The 12,596-nt window shown below is 54.3% G+C and overlaps 1 protein-coding gene across 4 annotated transcripts in view; it reads left to right on the forward strand.

Moving 5' to 3' along the window:
- PLEKHG4 (pleckstrin homology and RhoGEF domain containing G4) overlaps nucleotides 1–12,596 on the forward strand; it is an 87,973-nt gene that overhangs the window by 74,160 nt on the left and 1,217 nt on the right. For 2 of the 4 annotated variants that reach the window (XM_075101851.1, XM_075101854.1), the window contains 9 exons: nucleotides 3,825–4,774; nucleotides 6,060–6,309; nucleotides 7,036–7,125; nucleotides 7,460–7,684; nucleotides 8,610–8,780; nucleotides 9,259–9,436; nucleotides 10,055–10,171; nucleotides 10,259–10,525; nucleotides 11,121–11,795. In XM_075101851.1, the coding sequence (XP_074957952.1) occupies nucleotides 3,825–4,774; nucleotides 6,060–6,309; nucleotides 7,036–7,125; nucleotides 7,460–7,684; nucleotides 8,610–8,780; nucleotides 9,259–9,436; nucleotides 10,055–10,171; nucleotides 10,259–10,525; nucleotides 11,121–11,449 (2,577 nt within the window). In that variant the 3' untranslated portion in view covers nucleotides 11,450–11,795. Of the gene's footprint in view, nucleotides 1–3,824; nucleotides 4,775–6,059; nucleotides 6,310–7,035; nucleotides 7,126–7,459; nucleotides 7,685–8,609; nucleotides 8,781–9,258; nucleotides 9,437–10,054; nucleotides 10,172–10,258; nucleotides 10,526–11,120; nucleotides 11,796–11,875; nucleotides 11,960–12,596 lie in introns of those variants that run through there. The other 2 variants (XM_075101852.1, XM_075101853.1) reach the window with 2 other exon arrangements.

Here is a 12,596-nt window from a genome sequence, read left to right on the forward strand (position 1 = left end):
ATCTACCTCTGCCTATTCAGACACCCAGTTTTCTACGTGACAATTAAAATACAGTTATATCCATTGTCTCAGCACAGGAAGAAATGAAAGAGAAGGTTTGGACAAAGGCAGGCCCCCTTGAAATTGCTCCTTCTATTTTATGTCTGCAGATGCACAGTGTCTGTCTCCTGTCTTGGCTACCCAGAAGAGGTGTCTTAGAGATCACTGGACCTTGAATATGAGAGGAATCTGGTGGGTTTGTGATAGGTTTGGGTTGGGGAGGTGTAATATCTGAGTGGTGGCTCAGGTGAGATTCTGGGACCCCTGGAAGGCTTTCTATGCAGTGCTAGCAATGTGCCCTGAGCCAGGGCCAAGCAGCTTCTCTTGGCCTGTATTTGCAGGTGGCACTTCAGAGGTGCCAAAGACAACGGCCTCCAGGTGTTTCTGTCGATGCATTACAAGCCTTGCCCATGGTGAGATGAGCAGGGACCAGCGCAGGGAGATGGGGTTGAGGGTTGCACCATGCTCTAGTGAAGTCCCTGGCTTTTCCTTACAGCATGGCAGGGCCCCAGAAGTCCCTGCCTCCCCCAAGGCAGCCTGGCAGGACCAACCTGTTGCTGACCGTGCACACAGCTGCTGGATAGGTCAGCCCAGTGTATGCAGGAAGCACATTTGTCTTTAATCCTGTAATTGAGAGTTTCAGTAACGACCTGGTCTGTAAAGATCAAAAGCTGAGGTACAGGCTCCTTCCTGCCTGGTTCCAGACACCGTTGGGAAGATTCAGCTCCCTGCACACAGATGCCTCCTCTTATATATGAGCAGCTCTTGCAGCTTTGCAGAGAAGCGGTAGGGCTGCCTGCTCCCTACAAGCCCCACGGCTGGAGGGAAGTATCCTGGCTTGGCTGAGCATGGATTGTAACCTTACTGGACCTGCCTGCATGAGGCTGTTCACTCCTGGGTGCCAGGGCATGCTTAGCCCCTGGAGAGGGCTGCCATTTCATGTGCTAAAAGGGGCAGTTGAACCGGATGATGTGATTGGAGAAAGCCTTGGTGGCCACTTAGTATGTTACCAAGCAAGTCACAGGGTGTGGAGGCCTGCTCCCATTGTGAACGGAACAAAGCTGAGCTATTCACTGGCCTGCAACAGGCACTGGGGATGGAAGAAACACCGTCGAGATTTAGAGTCATTTCTGTGCAGCCCTTGGAGTCCTCGCCAAGAACAGCCAGATACCGTATGAAGGTGAGAGGTGGCGGGGCCGCCTCCCTGTGTGGTTTGCAGCCCTGATTCCTCCTCACTGTGGCCCCATGCAGATCTGTGGAGTTTCCTAGAAATAAAAGAAGCCTCTCTTCTTTTTCTCTTTCTCCCCCCACCCCCTCATCTGTGCATGGAAGTGAGGTCCCTAGCCTCAGAGAAGGCCTTCACAGGGTGGCTGCCTTCCCAACTGGCTGCTGTAAAGGCCAGGCTAGCCTGCTGACTGTGCCTCTCCTGCATGCATTGCTTTCGGCACCCTCTTTCAGAGCCCCGTGTGCCTTTTGAGCTTAGCTTTTCCTAGCAGTGAGTGAAAGGGAGCCAGCAAGCAGCCTTCAGTCAGGATCACCCGCTGACCTCCGCAGCCGTTGCTCAGGGCAGAGCTGGAAGGGACTGGTGTTGGTCTGTGTACAGCTGGAGGGTGCAGCTCAAAGAAACAGCAAAATAGGCCATCTGTCACTGCCATGCGGATCTGTTGGGCTCTGCTGCACTCGGCCTTTCACCTCACCTTGATGTGCTTCTGCCTCCGGGGAATAAAAGATCGTCTGCATCAAGGATTAAACGCAGATTCTTACCAGGGTCTGGCATGTCCTCTGCCTCTGCATGCTCTTCCTAGCCCCCAGCAGCAAGTCTAGAGCATAAAGCTTGGATCAAGAGAGAGGCAGGTCAGGGGCTTGTTGCTGCGCTGTGCAGGGTGATGGAAGGAGAGGGGACTGCTGCTTTTTTGGTTGTCCTGTACTGCGGTTGCATAATGCTGTTCAAGAAGCGTTTTCCCCAAGCAGCTGCTAGTGTTTCTGAAGCAGCTTCTTGCTCCGCATGAGTAATGGGGCTGCCTGCACGCAGGCTGTGCAGCTGCAGCTCAAAAGAGCAATGTGGATGGCTGTGGGAGTTCCTGTGGCAGCTGTCCCTGGAATGACTCTGCTCAGTCTGCAGGCTACCCTTCATGTGCTGGCATTCAGCTCGTACAAGCAGCAGTACTTGGCTCTTATCACTGTCCCCATCCAGGGGGTAGGCACCTGAATGAATCACCTCCTGCCCTATCTGCCTCTGTCACCAACAGAGAGGAGCCTGGCACCTGGTCTGTTTGACCGCCACATCCCTGATGGGGATGAAGTGTCTGCTCCATGCCTGCATAAATCTTGGGTGGTTTTTCTTAGTGTCAAAGGCTCTATTCTGCATAAAAAAGAAGTGCTTTAAGCTCTCTGAATGAAGACTGTCACAGTAAGGCTGTTCAGCTGGTGGAAAATGGTCTAAAGCTTGTCATTTTTCTGCTGGTGCTAAGCATGAGTGTTGCTTCTCTGCAGAAACATAGCAGGTACATAGGGCCTGACAGGTCAAGTGCTAGAGATGGTCTGGTTCACTTCAGGGGCAGCCTGCAGTGTTTCCACACACCCAATGTCTTGGGCAGTTAGTTGAAGGTGCCAGGGAGGCCTGTCGTGGACGTTTTGCCTGCCTTGTGCATCTGATTCTAACAAATAACTTTGTTTTCACTGATGAGCAGGAAAGTTCCCTGGCCAGGCCTATGGTAGCTGGTCACATCTTATTCACTGCTAGTAAGTTAAACCTTATCATCACCCCTGCTTTATAGAGCAAGTGATGGCTTATGAGCCCGATTAACTCAGATGTTTGCCTTTCCTCTCACTTTTATCAATGACGGACAGGTCTCAGCGCATGGTCCTTCATTAGCCCCTTTCCTGTGGTGGTGGTAAGACGTGCTTACCTTGCGTCCATCACGTTGGACCACATTTTGTCCTGCTCCTCGTTTGACTGATACAGCAAAGCTGTTTTAGCAAGGCCAGCATATGCACCACTGCTAAAGTTAAGCCCCGTGAAACTGCTTCCAGCATTCCTGGAGCTTTAGAAATAAACTGCTGAGCTTGGTATTCGAGTAACCAGCACAAACATGTAGTGCGCTTGCAATCAAAGCCAGGCAGGTAGGCAGGCCACAGCACACCACACGGGTGCCAACAGGCACAGAAAATACACAAGCTGCAACTGGGCTTGCACAGTCTCAGATTCTTGCTGCAAGTATGGGTCAGAGCACTTGGGGTGATCCACAGAGCTGTGCTCTGATCGAGCTACAGGCCTCTAAGTGCTGTCAGTTCTGGGGAAATGGCATGGGGAACAGCAGTCCCGTTCCCTGCAGCTTATTGATGCCCCCTCAACCTCGTCCTGTGTGGTAACGGTGAGGATGGCTGGGCAAAGGAGGAGGGCAAGTTCCAGATTTTATACTGACAAGGGCCACACTGAGGTGTGAATTCCTGCGGTCTTGGCAACAGCTTCTCCTGGGCCCCCCTGCCCAGTGAAGACAAATGTGCCCAGCAGAGTGGGTGCCCAGTGTCACAGGGACCTGGCGGGGAGGTGGAGCTGTGGCAGAGCAGCCAGCACAGCTGAAGCCTCTGCATAAGGAGCTGTTTGTTTTGCTGAATTGTTAAGCTCCATTGACAATAGCAGCCCCACCTCCTTTCACACTCAAGGAACTGTGGTGGCCACACACTGATCCTTTCTCTTGTCTTGGGCTTTAGGCACCGAATTAGGGTTATTCTTCCCCAAATCCCTCTGACTGGCTGTTGTGTTTTGTTCTCTCTCTCTGCAGGCGTATGAGTGGGCCTTGGAAGGGATGCGACACCTTGCCTGCATCAGCATGGAGGACTGCAGCTCTTCCGAACACTGTGCAGGTGTGATCAAGTGCCTGGAGAGTTACAAGGGGCAGCACCCAGACATCAGCGATGCCCGGTTCCAGGAGATGAAGGAGCTGGCCTGTGAGCTGAAGAGTGACAAGGGACTCAAGCAGTGGAAATTTGCATGGTCCAAATGTCAGGAGACCAAGCTGGTTTTTGAAAAGAAACTCGAAGCAGCCTTGAGAACAAGGAGGTCTCTGCTGTCAGACCATAAACCAGCTGCGGGGGAGCAGTCCTGGGCCAACAGTGAGGCTGGTGGTCTGTCCCACCGGAGGCACTCTGAGGGGGCCACCTCTGGGTCCCACTGGGACAGGACTTGCAGTGCATCCTACTGCTGCAGCAGGCCCAACCGCTCTTCGGCGTGGACTAAGGAGAAAGCTGCCTCGCCCTCTGTGAGCTGCCCTGGCGATGTCAGTGCTGGGGAAGAATTTGCCTGCCAAGCTGCTCTTAGCCCTGGTCCTCACTCAAGCAGAGTTTCCTTTGCCAGCGAGGCCTCCCAGAGTCCAAAGTTGGCTGAAGAAAAGCCAAACCTGGAGAGCCTATTAGAAACCCTGGAGGTGAAGCCATCCTGCACTTCCACGCCAGCCTCTGGGAAGCCACCTCCCAGGAGGGTACTCCGGAAGGCCCAAAGCTTTGACCTCCCCTGCGGTGAGAGCCTGTGGTCAGGCTGCCAGAGGACACTGAGCGAGCCGGCCAGATATGGCAACACCGGCGTCTTTATTAAGGGACTGGAGGTGAGCAGCACTGAGCTGGTGGACAGGACTTTTGCGCTGCGACAGCAAGCAGCTCACAGCTGGGCTGCGGACTGCCTGCTGGAGGGACAGAGGGGCTGCCTCTCCGTGTCAGAAGCCAAGAGCTGGGGCAGGTAAGTGGCTGTGACACCCAGTGCTCCAGTCCTCAGGGTGGTGAAAAGGCAGCCAGCAAAGATGTGAAGAGCTCTGCAGTGACAGTTACTTTGCAGTGGGTACAGGGCAGACAGATAACAGGTGGAGGTGTATTTGCCTTTTGGGGCTGAGATCTCTAGGCGATCAACAGCTGGCTTTTGTTCTCTTTTCTATCCTTGAGGATCTCTACTTAACTTTGTTGTCATGCTGCAATGTGCCTAGGCTATGCAGAACCCAGGGATGTGAGCTGTTCTTGAAAGGTTGTTACCAGGCAGGTCTTTCAGCTGCTCTCAAGGGACAAGGTTTTTAAAAAAAAAAAAAAAAAAGGGGGTGTGTGTGGCAGAGATGAGAAATGAGAGCTGGATGTGGGAGGGGACCACAGAGCTCCTCCACTGCTTCTGCTCTGGATAGGATGGCGGGGGACACTGAAATGAAGGGGCCTCTGATATCCTAGCGTGTGTCAAGAAAGCTCATGGCAGGGGATGAACACACATATGCGAGGCTTCTCAAGGGAGCGATGCAGCAGCCTTCCCATCCATGGGTGCTGAGGCAGTCCTGCCGTTCTGTCTTCTGAACAGCCAGAGGAGTTGGCTTGGGGAGAGCTGAGAGGCAGGGAAGGCATGCACACATTGGGGTAGTTATGTTTGGTGCTGCACTGCCTCTCAGTGGAAACCTCGAGTACCTAAGAGTCATGCTGTCAGAGATGTGTGGAGCAACCAGTGCTAGGAACTGTTTGCTGGTGAAGTGGTAAAAGGTTTGTTTCCCACTCTTATTTTTACTCGGACAAGCCCAACAGCACCTGGGTCCAGAGCTCGTGTTCTCCCAGGGTTAACATTGCCTCCCACAGCATCCAGTCGGCAGCTGACTCCTCCTCATAGAACTTACCATGACTTCTGCTTTCCCTGTTGTTTTGGGAGGACAGGCATTTGTGGAGCAGCCTGTTGAGTCCAGAGCAGGGGCTTGGTGGGACCAGGGGTGTGTGTCTGGCTGAGGTTGGCTCAGGACCACAGCCAACCTGGGGCTCACCCTTCCTGAACAGAAAACCCAACAGAGTTCCTTGGATCAGCCACGGGCCTTGTCAGTGCTCTGGGTCAGGTCTGTCACAGGTAGTTAGGAATCTGAGCTTGGATGGTGCTAAGGGATCATCTCATTTCTGCATTGGGTCTTAGGGAGAGCTTCTCTAGGTATAGCCCAGTGCTTTGCAAGCACTCTTAGACTGCTGCAGCCCTGCTGCAGTCTGGGTCCCTTCAAGGTTTCCTATTCCAGCAAGCTGCGGCACATCATTGATGAGATGGTAACCACGGAGCGGGAATACGTGAGGTCGCTTTGCTACATCATCGATAGCTACTTCCCTGAGATGGAGCGCCTTGACCTCCCCCAGGACCTGCGTGGGAAGCGCAGTGTCATTTTTGGGAACCTGGAGAAACTCTATGACTTCCACAGCCAGTACTTCCTGCGAGAGCTTGAGAGCTGCTGCAACCACCCACTGCGGGTCAGCCACTGCTTCCTCCGACACGTAAGGCATCAGCACCTTCCCTCTGGGATCGGGCTCCTCTGCACACATGCTTGGCTCCTAGGCCCAGCAGTGCCTATATATTTGGCTGCTTGCCTGCATGTTAGTGCGCCGTGGCTCTTTGGGAGTGGGAGGACTACCCTGTTCTGGGTTGGTTTGACCCCTGCGAGCTCAAATGATAGATTGGACTAGGATGGCTCTGCAAGGCTAAGCAGCAGGAGATGCTCTTTGCCTTTTCTGTTGTTCTTTGCTACCGAGAGACATTGCCAGGGAAGGAAAATTTCTGCTCCTTAAAACCCACCTGCTTCTGCAGGGCTATCCCTTACCCTGTCTTCTGTCTGTGGTGCCAGTGCAGAAGGACTTTAAGGAGTGGAGGGGTACAGGCCTGCTGCTCTTGTTGAAAAGGGCTGATAGGGAGAAACATGTGGCATCGGTCTTAAGCTCAGCTGCCTCATGCATGTTTGCTGCTACCAGGTGAATGGAGTCGTCTGGGGGTATATAAGGGGCAAGATGTAGCAGGACAATGGATTAAGAAGTCCTAGCTACTGTAGGAGCAGGAAGATAAGACCATTCCCTGGCTTCTAATAAACTTGAAGCAAAGTCATTCTTCATGTAGCAGGAGGCGTTGGTGCAGCCTGGAGAGGCTGAAGTACTGAAGTAACCAACCCCAGGCGTGGCTGTCACTGTCCTGGGTGTGTGTTGGTCTCATGTGGGGATCTCTTTTTGCAGAAAGACCAGTTTGGGATGTATGCATTGTACAGCAAGAACAAGCCAAAGTCAGACTCGCTGCTGGCCAGTCATGGGAATACCTTCTTCAAGGTAAATTCCACTACCTACATCATGATTGCTCTTGGTGTTTGGGTCACTGATCTGTTTAAACAAGCCCAACTGTCCTGCTTGAGGCATGCTCAACACAACCTCTGCTTTCCTGGCAGAGCTCTCTGCGCCAGTGTATGTGGGGGGACAGGCAGAGGTGCAGTGAGTGCTTTGGAAAGGAGCCCAGCACACACCAGCATTGGCCCTATGGCCTTGCATTTCCCTGCAGAGCGAACAGAGCACCCCAGTTAGGAAAGCTGTGGTTGTCAGTGCCTGCCTGGGGGCACGGGGCTCTCCACAGGAAGCTGGTGACTTTACTCTCTGCTACGTTTCTCAGTTCAAGCAGGTGCAGCTTGGGGATAAGATGGACCTGGCCTCCTACCTGCTGAAACCCATCCAGCGGATGAGCAAATACGCCCTGCTCCTGAAGGACCTGATCAAGGAGTGCAGTGAGGCGCAAGAGCAGGAGCTGGGCTACCTCCGTGCGGCTGAGGAGATGGTGAAGTTTCAGCTCCGGCACGGAAATGACCTGCTGGCCATGGATGCCATCCGTGACTGTGATGTACGTTCCAGTGTCCCCCCCTGCCCGGGAGGGCAGAGCCATACTTCTTCCCCTTCTCTAGACTTGGGGTCTTTGGATCGTATGGTGAGCCTCCCCGCAAATTCCCACAGCGATCAGGGTGCTGTCTGCCAGCACAGCATAGCATGACTGCTGAGGCACAGGGCAAGGGAGCAGCAGGGATTGGAGGTCTCATTGATCTGCTAGGACAGACAGCCTGGATGCTGTTACTTGGGCTGGGTGAGCTGCTTGTCATAAATATTCTCCCAGTTGCTTACTGGTGACATGAGGCAGCCTGGCAGCCCTTGCAGGTGGCATCCTGCAGGCTGCCTTGGGCCCTTCCATCTCTTTTGATGTGGTGATAAGAGGGCCAGGCAGTTTGCAAGAAGGAATTCAAGCTGATGCTGATGCCAGGGGGTAGGCCAAAATCAGCTCGGTGGGACTTGAAAGAGAAGCATGTGAAGTGCAGCACTGGAGGAGGAGAAACCACAGGGCTCAGGGTGGAGAAAGATGGATCTGGGACAGGAAGAACTGAGAGACTGGCCTCCTGACCCAGATGTGCTCCTGGCAGTATGATGAGACTCCTTTCCTCTTCAGCACTCTTCTTCCTCTAAAATAATGCTGTGGCTGCTGCCTCCAGTTGCTATGCCAGAGGTTTGTCACAGATCTGCAGAGGGTCATCTCTGTGCGATGCCTAGGAGAGGGATGCAGCTCTCCCCTGAGCTCTGGACCACTTGTTTCAGCCTGATGTGGCCTTTAGCAGCGCCATGCAGCTATCTCTTTAAGAGCCCTCCTAACATGACAGGTAGCTGCCACTTCTTCACCACTTGGGCCGCAGCCATATGGGACCCTGCTCTGCACGTCCAGGTCTGCGGTTGTCTGGTGCTGATCCTGCTGGGGTCTTAACCAGGATGTTCCCTGTGTCTAGGTGAACCTGAAGGAGCAGGGGCAGCTGGTGCGGCAGGATGAGTTCACCATCTGGCTGGGCCGTAGGAAGTGCCAGCGACATGTCTTCCTCTTTGAGGACCTGATCCTGTTCAGCAAGCCCAAGAGGATCGAGGGTGGCTTTGATGTGTATATCTACAAGCGCTCCTTCAAGGTAAGGGCAGCCCTGAAGCTACCTCTTGTGCAGGAGGTGTCCATGGCTGATTTCCCCAGGGACATGTGGCTCTGAAATGGGGAGTGGGAGCAGGAGTACCTTCAGCAGAAGAGCTGCTCCCACCACTGCTAAGCCTTCTCCAAGCCAGAAGGGGATACTTCACATGTTAATGCCCGGGCCACCTCTCTGCTATGAGATGTGGGGCCAAGGTCTTCAGAAAGATGCAGAATGTGAGGGAAAAGCGGGGCGGGGGGGGGTTGGCAAGGAGGTGGTGCTGACTCTGGATGAAGCACCAGGAATTGCCTGGGCTGTCTCTGCTCAGCTGTGTCCATATTGTACCTGCTCCTGTCCAGACCCTCAGGCTCCTTCCCGTTGGGTCTGCCAAGCTGGGGGTAGCTCTGGCATGGGGTGCAGGCAGAGTTTACCCTTTCTGCTCCTGGTGGAGCCCCAGTTGATGCTTTGCCCTTCCTTCTGGCAGACTGCAGACATCGGTCTGACCGAGAACTCTGGAGACAGTGGCCTGCGCTTTGAGATCTGGTTCCGAAGGCGAAAGTCCAGCGACACCTACATCCTCCAGGCCAGCTCAGCTGAGACTAAGCAGGCCTGGACCAGTGACATTGCCAAGATCCTGTGGCAGCAGGCAGCCCGCAATAAAGGTGTGATTCCTTCCCAGGGCATCTGTGCCGCAAAAGGTGTGGGAGCCCTGTTCAGCTTGTGCTGTCGTAGGTTTGGAGCCTGTTACCAGGCAGTTCTGTGCAGGAAGCAGCTGTGTGCCAGCATGCAGCCTCAGGAGCATGTGCTGGACTTGGCTGGGCATTTCCCTTCCCTGTCCCTCATCCCCAGGGAACTTGACCAGTCCATGCTCTGTGTGACTATACACACCCACCTGGATTTTGGGAGAGAAATGGGAGATATTAGCACAGGATTCCCTGCCCTGTGAGCATAGGCTGTGCTCCTGAAAGGCTCACTGCTCTCCCCACGATCTAGGCCACTACTGGAGTGGCAGCTGTCTGGCTGAGTCCCTCTTTTCTGCCCCATGCTTCCGCTTGACAGGACTCTTGTAGGTGGCATGGCACTGAGCTACTTGGCCAGAGCAGGGCATGATTGCTTGCCTGTGGAGACTCCTCAGGACTGGGGAGCAAGGGGAGGAGAGATCTAATCTCAGTAGTTCAAGAGCAGCCTGGCCCAGGAGTGCTCTAGCCTGGGGCCACATAGCACCCGTGGGGCAGATTGGAGCAACCTCATGGTGTGGCTGTGGGTCTCTTCCCCTCCAGAAATTCGTATGCAGGAGATGGTCTCCATGGGTGTGGGCAACAAGCCGTTCCTGGATATCAAACCCAGCGAGGCAGCTATCAATGACCGTGCTATTGATTACATCATGAAAGGCAGAGGTGAGTGCCAGCTGTGCCTGCGCCCTTGCTCCACGTGAGCTAGGCAGGACTGGTGCTCAGGGCTTTTTTTGGTCTGTTCTCTGGCAGGTGCCAGGACAAGAGCATCAATCGCAGTGTCTCTGTTTGACCATTCGAACCCGTACAAGAGAACGCAGGTGCAGCTCTCCGCTGGCAGCACCCCCACTGCATACAGCCCTTCCTCTTCCTCCTCCTTGCTGGGGCCTCTCAACCTCCACATGTACCTGGACCAAGCTCTGCTGCCAGGCGTCCTGGCCCCCAGCCGCCCCTTCGACATCGGCACCTGCATCGAGGAAGATGAGCTGGAGCACGAGACGAGCAGCCAGCCGTCACTGAGTACGTACGAGCCTGTTGCTCTGCAGCGCACCCTGGGATGTGGGGGCTCATCCCCACACCTTGCTCTGCGCCATGTGGCCAGACCAGGCTCACCGGGGGTCATGGCAGTCCCTGCCCCAGAGCCAAACCTGGGCAAGGAGGGCCCTGCCCTTCCACACTAGCTCTGTCTCACCTTTCATGGGCACAGTTAGCCCAGAGGCAGAGGTCACCAGTCTGCAACCATCCCAGTGGTAGGCTTGGTGCCAGTCACTGGGGCTTCTGTGGCCTTGGAGACCACTGCTCGTGTCTCTGCCTGCCTGCTCTTCTGGTACAAGGCACTCTGCCCCTTGCTCTTGCCACCCTGGTCCAGTGACCCCTTGGCTTCCCCTGTGTGAACTTCACTGGCCAGTCTATACCAATCTCCGGCATCATTTGCTACACTTCCTTGAGTTGTTTTGTTGCCTATGGCTTTAAAGAGGCCCCAACAGGAGTGTACCTTATCTGTGGGCTTGTGTGGCCAGTGGCTCTGCAAAGAGGTACATTATCAAGTGTACATGGCACAGGTCATGTAGGGCAAATTTGTGGTCATCAGAGTGACCTTCCTCTTTTCCCTCAGCAACAGAGAGCTCAGAGTCATCGCACTGCATGTCAGGCAGCGGCTCCAGTGGCTCTGACAGTGGCTGCGTCTCCAGCATCCCACAGGAGAGCTTCTGTGAAGATGTGGGCTCACCCCTCTACATGCCCCTAGGCTCACAACACAGCTCTGCAATGGAGGAGAAACCCAGGTTCACAAACAGCCAGTACATTTCTGCAGTAAGTGCAAGCAGCCAAAATACTCTCTTCACTTTGCCTGTTCCTTCAACTGCCTCCCCAGTTCAAGCCACTGCCCCTTGTGGGGGGACTGAAGATGCTGCTTTTGGGCTAGGAGTCACTGTGGGGAAGTGACCTTTTCCTCTTGCGGAGACTTGCCGCCTCTGGGACAGGTGAAAGTCCCTCTGTTGTAAGAGCCTCCCCTGCGGTGGCCAAGATCCCCAAGGCGATGCACTGGAAAGGACCTGCGGTGCTGGAGGCTGCACCAGGAGGGGATGCTGCACACGCAGGAGCTTTAATGCTGGCACAGGCTGGGGTACATATGTTACCTCCTGGGATGGATGGAGCTTTGCTGCAGATGCCGCTAGGCTCCTTTCCTGGGAGATTTGGGCCTTTTTGGGGGAGCGATGAGATGGAGGAGCGGGTGCCTGTCACTCTGAGATGCCACTGTGTCTCCTCTCGTGTTCCTGAGAGTTCTGAGGTGCTTCCCTTCCCACTAGATTGTGTCCTGATGCTGTTGTCATCTAATCCTGTACTAATGCTGGCTTCTCTCCTCTGCAGAAAGCAGGCCAGGTCACCATAAGTCCCTCGACAGTAGTGTGAGCCTCTCTGCACACGTATACTGCCTAAGGAAGTGGAGTTGTTGTAAGTAGCCCCTGAGAGGGATTTTCCAGCAGCTCTGAGTGCTGGTCAGATTTGTCAGTAGCTCTGAGTTAGAACTCCCCCCCTCTGCCTCTCGGTGAGAAGTTTTCTGCACACGTTCCTTACCAGTCTGAGGCTCTGATTCATCGGGTTAGAGAAGACCAGCTCCCACAGAGCCCTCACCTTAAACAGCTGGTCTAGTGCCTCCCTGGTTTGAAGGAGCAGAAGCAAAACAAGGAAAATCACTCTTGGGTAGTAGAGGCTTGACCACCACCCCATCACCAGCATTCAGATGAGCTGCTTCCCTCCAAATGCTGCCCAGCTGTCTAACCACTAATCTGTTTCTTGTGGCTGTTTGCCAAAATCCTGCTCTTAGTCCCTCCAACCTGCCTCAGGGAATCCATGATATTCTCCCAAGCTGGATTTATCCCACAGTTTCCTTTGAACCTCCGAAGGAAACCACACATCTCCAGGCAGAGGAACCTCCTGGTTATGGTCAGGGTGTCCTCAGGGAGCTGCCAGATGTTGCTCCTGTACTTGCTGATTTCTGGAGGATGCCTTGTCTGTGAGGAAATCACTGTTGATCTCAGGAAGAATGAGCCCTGGCAAGACACACAGCCAAGCAGGGCTTCCTACGTGT

Source organism: Phalacrocorax aristotelis, chromosome 8 (assembly GCF_949628215.1).
Source record: "Phalacrocorax aristotelis chromosome 8, bGulAri2.1, whole genome shotgun sequence".
Lineage (NCBI taxonomy): Eukaryota > Metazoa > Chordata > Aves > Suliformes > Phalacrocoracidae > Phalacrocorax > Phalacrocorax aristotelis.